We start from the raw sequence: 8,744 nt of genomic DNA, 5'->3' as shown, positions 1-8,744 counted from the left end.
CTCATGAAGTCAGTGTCTCCTGATGCTGGCGGCCACATCCCACAGCTAGAGTGGGCAAATGCCAGGAGGGAGGGAGGGGCTGGGTTAGGCTCAGAGTGGGTGGCAGTGGTTGGCATATCCTATCTGTCTCTTATGCAAAATGACACTTGGGCTTTTTAAGCGAGGCCTCTTCTGGTCAGCAGCCAGCAGGAAAGCTTTCAGTTTGTCTCATGTGAGACAGGTTGTGAGGCTGCTGCCCTGTACTCAGCACACTGAAGAGAAATACTGTAGATGGCCTCTCAGCCACACCGCAGATTTCCCATAACCAAAAAGACCAACGTTTTAAAGACCTTGTGAGATCTGGTTACACGTTCATATCACAAACTGAACCTTTGAAATAGGAGGAATGTATAATGGTTTCCAGATCACTTTGAGAACAAAAGAACCTATCTTATTTTAAGGTTTTTTTTTTTTTTTTAAAAAGTACACAGTGCTTGAAGCATTAAATAACTTTGTCCACTTTTGCAGACTTAAACTATCAAAGCAAATGACAGAGTGGAGATTCTTTACCATTAACTGGGGGCAACTTGGGGAAGGGAGCCTTAAGCGAGGCACAGTGAACTTTCTGGGCACCTTCCTTGGGACTGGGCTCGTCTCTCCTGTCCTCTGAGGAAGACAGTGTGAGATCCTTTGTTTAAACTGTGAATGTGTCCTACCAGAATAGTCGCTACCAGCACGGGGTCTCAGTGGAACTAACTTTAGAACCGACTAATACAGGCATAGAATTGGGCCTTTGTTTGGTGCTTTGGGGGAAGGGAGCCCCATGGAGGCCTCTGGAGTTTCATGTGAGGCCTATGGGGACTTCAGATGGTGGCATTTAAGTTTGTCTTGGGAAATGCTGGTGGCTGAGCTCTGACAGCTAAGCACAGGTTGCCTCATCCTTTTGCTCAATCTTTGCTCTAGCAGCCAGGGAATACGTTAAACTTGTCTTTTTGACTTTCCGGAACAATACCTAATGAACAAATAGCACAATTCTGTGATGTTTAGCAGGATGCAAATCCCAGACACTGCGATCATGAAGACGGTGAAGACGGTCTTTTCCGTGGGCCTGGAAATGAAGCAGTCCACTGTGTTGGGACAAGGCCAGGCGTTGCACTTCACCAGACGCTGCATGAAGAAGCCATTGTACATGATGTAGAAGACGTACATGAAGACAGCCTCGAAGATGACCCGGAAGAAGATGCTGGTGGTGTAGGTCCACCACAGGGACCCTTCGATACGGACCTTCTGGGTTTTGATCTCTTCGATGTCCTTAAACTCATTCTTTATCTCTCCCTTCATGAACTTGCGTTTCTTTTCGTGCCTCCTGTATGCCACATGCATGGCTACCAGGAGGGCTGGCGTGGACACGAAGATCAGCTGCAGGGCCCAGAGTCGGATGTGGGAGATGGGGAAGTAGTGGTCGTAGCACACGTTCTTGCAGCCAGGCTGGAGCGTGTTGCAGATAAAATCGGCTTGCTCATCTCCCCACACTTCTTTGGCAGCCACCACGAGGATCATGATGCGGAAAATGAACAGGACGGTCAGCCAGATTTTCCCGATGCTGGTGGAGTGTTTGTTGACACCCCCGAGGATACTCTGTAGCGTGCCCCAATCCATCTTGTCCTCTGGGTAGGTGGCACTACAAACGACAAATGAACACAAGACAGGAATCACTCACTGGTCTGGCCAGGTCCTAGCTCTGTTCTGGGTACAGTCTCCTCTAGGGTGGTGACAATACAATTTACTTTGCCATAGGGTTAAGGGTGTAGTTTCTAGACTATCTCTAACATGTTTCTGTGTACTCTCTAGTACAGTTCTCTAAAACACACTTGTTCAACTGAGGGATTCATCCAGTCTTTAGCACGTAACCACGATGTGGGTACAGGGGTGCACCAAAGCTAAGTACTTGTTAGTCTAAAGGCAAAACTGTGTTGTGGCTAAGTTCACCTCACAGGTTCCCATCTCTGTACAGGTCACTCAGCGGGCTGTGTTGGCAGCCCCGAGCTTTGCAGTGATAGATAAGAGCTCGGACCAACTTCATCTCAAGGGGCACAGCTGCCCAGTTCAGACGACAGGATTTGTGAAATTCCACATGACCCAGTGCTGAAGCCAGTTCTTTAAAATATTTGAATATGCATGGGTTTGGAAGGTAAGGTGATAGGTCATTCCTAATGGTTACACCTACAGTTGAGATTCCTCAACTTAACATCCCACTACAAACCTTGCTCTCCTCTTCTGTGTAAGAGGATTAGGGTGAAAATAAAAGTCTTTGCTCTTAGGTTTTTACAAGCAGGTTGGTGACTCTGCTGTCAGGTTGGAACTGTTTGGCTAATGTTCGTATCTGTTTTGATACATGTGGTAAGTGAGCTTCACTACTGTGGGCTCTGGTTTTAACTTGGATGTGGTTCTAAAATAAATAATTATGAAAAATGGCAGGGAATTTAGTTCAGTGGCTCCCCAGCTACTGGTCCAAGGAACTCACCATCAGCTCAGAAGCAAAGCTGCCGTGGGTGACACGGGGTGTATTAACTGTGTCCTGGATGAAGGAATGAGCTCTGTTTCATCCCCGGGAAGGAGCTGTCCTCACTGATTCATGGCTCCACCCTGCCTGTCACAATCAACCCCTCTTCTGACAAGATCCCACCCTCCTACTGTCCTGATGAGTCACTTGCTTTCCACCCCTTCCAAACTGTAATGAACCCTCTTGCTCTTACTTAAAAGCATTCCTGCCCTCTTGCTGTAGGCAGGTTGCATCCTGTCTCCCCTAAGTCGGCTCAGGGTGAAAGTCCCACTTGTTGCTGCAGAACACCAAGGTCTTCATGGGACCCACTCAACTGTGCATTGGTCAGAGGAGCTGACACACACTGGTGAGACATCGTGTCCTAGCCAGCTTGGAAAGTGGAAACACTACAGGAAGAAACAGTGGCTGAGCAGGTTGAGCCCTGACCCATTTATACCCAGACTGTTCCGAGTCCCTTAGGGAAGCTGGTTGCTCTTTGAACAGTCTCACTGCTCCATGTAGTCTGTCCCCAACAAGCAAAAGTATTGAAAGCAACAGTGTTCTAAGTTTAACAAAACCATCAGATTGGAATTAGATCTTCTGTTCTTCAGTCTACTTGCTGAGTCGAGACGAGGACACTGACTGAAATGAACATCCACACACCCGACCCAAATACAGAACCCAAGGGTGAGCGGGACCTTTGCCTGCCTAGAGCACCCACAGACTAGCCCAGTTATTATCAGTGGAGAAAAATGAACTTCAGAATAAAATCTTCACTTGTTTATAAAAATGACTTTAAAGTATTTGCTAAGTTTGAGTTTGCTATGGTACTCAGGTTGGCTTCTAACTCCACGAAACTGAGGTTAGTACTCATCTATAATCCCAGAACTCTGGAGGCTGAGGCAGGAGGATTATGCTAACTTATGGAAAACTTGGGTTTCAGAGGAAGATCCTGCCTCAAAAAACAAACAAACAAAAAGCAAAAACAACAACAAAAAAAACACCAAAAGAGAAAAAAAAAAAAGCAAAACCAAATTAAAAAAAATTAATAAATAAAATCAGGCGAAAAGGTTGACAGGACTGAACAAGCAAGACCAGGAGAAAACACCGCGAGAAAAACAAGTTGCTGGGTCATAGGTGTGGACCCTGGCCACATCTGGTTGAAGCAGCTTGTTTTAATGGCCCTTCCAAGACAAGGGAGAGGTTAAAATTTGATCTCACAAGGGGCTTGCAGTACTAGACAGCAGGCTGAAATTGTCAATATTTAACTGTGGTGTAGGAGGTGATCTCCTGGCCTCTGACTAGGGAGGTCACAGGCAGGTCCCCATTTGGCCTGGGTCACCTGCAGATTTCCTGGAGCACTGTCGGAGTGTGGGGGACCATCAGTCCTTAACTCCTGAAAAGGAGAAGCTAAGCTTCTCCTTATTTATAATCTGTATTATGTTTATATGAGAGACCCTTATTTGCTTTGAAGGGTACTTTGGGGAGCTGGCAGAACACCTCCAGATGCTGTCCCCACCTCAGCCTCCGCCCGTCTCACAATCTAACTAATTTAGCCCATAGTTTCCAAAGGACTCGGGGGTAAATGGAGCCAGGGCTGTGCCGGGCTTCTCAGAACAGTCCCAGAGACCTGGGCAACTCGCCCCATTTAGGCTTATGCTCCCTTCCAGTGAGGCAGCACCGTGGGGCTGATGCAAGAGTCCCAATGGACACGTTTCTCAGCAGCACACATCTGCGAGTCTGTGTCGGGACGCTTCCCTTCAGCTGCAGAGCCCCACCTGAACGCAAGCCCTTCAAAAGCATTTAAGAAAAACGAGAAGCAATCAAAGTCACTCGTCAAGTGCAGACTGGGGTCCCCTAGCCCACGGGAGCGGCTACGGGACGCTCGTTTTGAGCGGTTGCCCGCGTCACCCCAGTGATTTAGGTGGTAAAGGTCAGTGTCTTCCCACGGAGGCCTCCAGCTTAAACAAATGAAACCGAGTTTTCCTGCTAAGCTTTCGGTTAAAAACTTTCAATGGCGGCAGACAACGCGGCCAGGAGGCCTCGTGGGAAATTCTAGCAAAGGACCACAGGCAACACGTCGCAGTCGCGCTTGGAACGGCCTGGCCCCCGCGTCCCTCCCAGTCCCGCGTGGTGCGGGACCTCCCGGCTCAGGCAGTGCTGACGCTTCCTGCCCTGTGCGCTGCAGCGAGCGCGGCGGGAGCAGCCGGGTCCAATCCGGAGCCCGGCCAGCCGCTCCAGCCGCAGAAACGCGATCGCGACTCGGGTCCCTATCCGCCGGTGGTGATGACCCGCGGGGACGGCGCAAGGCGTTCGGGCCTCGGTTTCCCAAGACCCGGCGACCCGCACCCCGCCTCGCACCCCACGCGTCCCTACTGGCCGAGACTCGCGCTCCGGACGCCGCGGGGCGTCGCGATCAAGCGCGGGCCACACCGCTGTCGCACCTGTGTCCCGAGGAGCGCGCAGCGCTAGGTGGCGAGAGGCGGCGAAGCGCTGTTGCCTGGGAGGAGCAGGTCCTGCGTGGGTCTCGGGCCGGTCCTGGGTTGGTCCGGAGTGGGTCGCGGGCTGAACCGGAGCTGGTCGCCGCTGGTCCCGGCGGAGGCTGCGCTCTGTAGGCGGGAGCGCCGCCGGCTGGTTGCGAGTTGGGAGAGCGCGCAGAGCGCCGCGATCCTGGACACCTGTCGGCCGCCGCTCCTTTTAACCGCACCCCTCACTCCGCCTCTCTCACCCCGGAGCGATTGAGAAAGTTGCGGAGGAGGCGGCTCCGAGCAGCCCGCCGCCCCCAGCGCTGCGGGCGGGGCTCTCCGGGCACCCAGAGCGGTCCGGGCCCGGGAGCCGCAGGTTCTCCTCGAGCCTCAGCCCCAGCACCCCTCCCCCGATCCCAGCGTTCCAGACTTTCCCAGTGCCGCGTCCTGAACGGAGCCTGCAGACCCCGCGTCGCCACCCAGGACCTAGGTCGCAAAGCTGCAAGCCCCGGCTACTGGTTTTTGGGGGACTGGGTGGTGTTGAAAGAGAGTTGATGATGTCGTTATTACTACTCTCACAGTGGGAGCGTGCTATTGTGTTCGACACTTCACTGTACTATAAATATATTTATACTAAATATATGTTATATTTATTTATATTAAATATGAATCTATTATTTATATTAAATATAATTTTATTAAACATATTAAATATAAATATATATTGGAAAAAAGGGGCATTCCGAGGACGTGAAACTCTGTGTAGGCCCGCAGCTTTCAGCGGCTCCTCTCCCATAGGGGACCCGCAGCACAGCCAGCATCTGGAATTTGTGTTTAAGGCAGACTGACAGAGGGCGCCAATAGGGCTGGCCAAATTCTGGCTTCTATTTCCCTGAATTCCCGATATAATTTGATCGCTTTGTACGGTGTGCCAGTGGCTAGGCCAGGGAGGGTGTAGAGGTGAGTCTCCAAGACTGGCCTAGAAGTCTCAGCCTGGCCTGAAAGTGGACGTGTCCCAGCCTCTGGAGGGTGCTGTGTTTTTTTTTTCCCCACACCTGAGATCATTGCATGGAAGGGTGGGCTAGAATCTGCAGGAAGGAGAGAGGCAGGCAAGCCCGTCCCTCTAGGAGTCCAGGCTGCTGGGAGGAATCTGAGCAGCCTGGGTCTACACCTCAGTTCTCGCCCGGCCAAACTGGATGCCGATTGTGAGGTCTGTGTTCACGTTGCTTGACTCTCTGGATAGTTCCGAGAGGCAAAGGAAACAAAGTGGGCATTCACAAAGCTTCAGCTAAGGGCAGGTTGTGCTTGGGGACACCTAGGCCAACTTCAACCTGATCAGTTCCCTGTGACCTGAGTCCTAGAGCAGCCAGGTTTGGGGTGCGAACCTCACGTCCTCACAGAGTTTCCTCAGATCAATTGTACATGGGAAGTGGTAGTGATTCATTCTGACGAGGCCCATGTGCTCTAAGGAACAGCAACCTGTAGCTGAAGGAGCACACTCTTGTTTGCAAAGCTGGCTCAATGCCGTGGGTCTTTGGGGGCAGATGAGGGGTTTACCTGAGGCTCCTCCTCCTACCCCAACTATAAGTCTTAACCTAACAGAGAGAGTGTACTGAAGAGACAAAACCCCAGGAACCCCACATCCTCAGACTGCTCTTCTGAGAGAGTGCTGAATTGGCTTGTGACGATGACTGGCCAAGCCAGCTGGGGTGGGACAACTCCCTTGGTCTGAGCACATCTAGACAGGAAGCCAAGAGGTGATGGGGTGGTGGCAGCTGGCAGGGGTGGAAGGGTGTCTGTACCTTCTCGTGGGTAGCACTTTTCAGTCCAGAGGAGCTCTCGGTCAGTGAGAATGAGAAGAGAGTCTAGCATCACTGTAGGAAGCTGGTAAAAAAGATAAGCTGGGGATGAGAATTGACTCACGTTCCCCATTGAGCAGTTTCTCCTGCGGGTTTGGTGTCTACATTACGATTGCAGGGTCAACTTCTAGTTCCTTAGCTTGCTTCTGCAGATTTGCACAATGGCTCTGTTTTGGCTGATTGTTACAGTTGCTGGGACTATTGGGATTTATAGTTCATCTCTAAAGTCCCCACGGAGAACTCAGCTCTTGGTTTTACTTTGTTTCATCCAGTTTCTCTTGTTTCTTTGTGTTATGTTTTCTTCCCATCTGGACCAGAGGCTCCTCTAGGGCAGGAAATGCTAAATTTATTTGTGTATGCGCATACCCTAGAGGAGGGAGAGCAGGGGAGAGGAGAGGAATGGGGAAGAGAGGGGAGGCTAGAAAAGAGCTGGGACAGGTTTGGCTGAGATTATCTCTGAATGAAGCTAGATGTGCATCCAATTAATGTACCATACAAATGAATTGTGTACCCGCCTCCCCATGGCAAGCATTGCTTTGAGAAAGTGAGCATCGGAAATAATCCCTACTCTTCTCACCCTGGCTTCCGTGTGTGTTTTCCTGTTAGCGTATGGGCCTGTGAGAAGCTCAGCCCCGTGACATGGCGGGGAGGGAACGGGAGTTTATTAACCAGCGGCCAGCAAGTTCCCCTTCATCTCATCCATGTGTAGAAACTAACCAGGCAGAGGGCAGCTTTTGACTTGGCTTTAAGCAGAATCCCATGATATTGTCTAGGTTGGTCTTGAATGAAGGGACCAGCAAGGCCAGAGGGGTAAAGGGTGAGGGGTGAGGGGAGGCCTATGATGCAGCGATGGGGAGCTTTGAGCACTGCACCTTGTCATGGCCACGTGTCAGGACAGGCGAGTGTTGCTCTCCTGTCTGATTAGCACGGAGAACATGAACCCTAGCTGGCTGTCACTCAGCTGGACTTTGTTGATGATGTTGAAATGTGGCAAGGCTAGTGTTTAGGCTACTTGGTATTTTAATTCGATAGTTGCTTTCTGTAAATAAACTCCAAAGAATTCACTACTGTGCAAGGATTCAGTGCAAGATAAATTGTACATCTTGCCATTTTGATGAATGACTGCTTGTCAGCTCCCTCCTGGGGCAGTGTCTTGAATCCTGGGAAGAATGTTACACACACACACACACACACACACAAACACACACACACACACACACCTCACATTTCTGACTCACAAAACAAACGAAGGCGATAGCATAGCAGAGAATTCTTCAGAACAAGGAAAGGTTTGTGAGTGTCTGGAGTTCCTGAACCACCACTTGACGAGTTTTCAGGCAAACTGGGCCCATCAGTCATCTCTGGGAGAGACATCAGCCCTTTGGGCTGCATGCTCCTTTCCTGAGTTTGTTATTGAAACATTAATCCTATGAGTATGCTTAGTAAATCGTATTCAGCTCTCCCCAAAAGAGCATTTGGAAACTGAAGGGCCTCTGGCTTCCCTGGACAGTTAGTAACGACTTACATTTGATAATGTACCGTCACGGCAAGGGTGGCTCTTCTGGACCCTGCCAGTCTGTGTGGGCGATTATTATATGGGACACGCTTTCACTGCGATTTCTGTTGTTGTTATTTTGTTTGTTTTGAGTCAACTTCTCCAGCCCAGGCTGACAAGGCTCCCTATCAGCCAAGGATGGCATGACTTAACACTCCTGTCTCTGCGTCTTCAGGGCTGGCCTTACAGGACTGCGTCTTCAAGCCTTGTTTCTTTATTCATCTCCGAGTCAGGCCATTCCTGGGCTTTCTAAAACGGATGAACCCGAAGTCCTTTAGGAGGAAGAAGCCAGCTGTTATAGTCAGTGTAAAGATAGGAAGCTTTGCAGGCTTTCAACCGTTTAA

General features: G+C 50.4%; 1 protein-coding gene across 1 annotated transcript; it reads right to left on the bottom strand.

Moving 5' to 3' along the window:
• Window positions 1–408: 408 nt before the first annotated feature.
• Gjb2 (gap junction protein beta 2) lies at window positions 409–5,243 on the bottom strand. The gene is made up of 2 exons (XM_050152336.1): window positions 4,966–5,243; window positions 409–1,660 (listed from the first exon to the last, which is right to left on the bottom strand). The coding sequence occupies exon 2, from the start codon at window positions 1,636–1,638 to the stop codon at window positions 958–960; it is 681 nt and encodes a 226-aa protein (XP_050008293.1). The 5' UTR covers window positions 1,639–1,660; window positions 4,966–5,243; the 3' UTR covers window positions 409–957.
• Window positions 5,244–8,744: the final 3,501 nt, after the last annotated feature.

The sequence above is a fragment of the Alexandromys fortis genome, unplaced genomic scaffold, assembly GCF_014885135.2.
Source record: "Alexandromys fortis isolate MF-2015 unplaced genomic scaffold, M_Fortis_MF-2015_v1.1 scaffold_75, whole genome shotgun sequence".
NCBI classification, from domain to species: Eukaryota; Metazoa; Chordata; class Mammalia; order Rodentia; family Cricetidae; genus Alexandromys; species Alexandromys fortis.
This window is presented reverse-complemented; position numbering and strand designations above follow the sequence as displayed.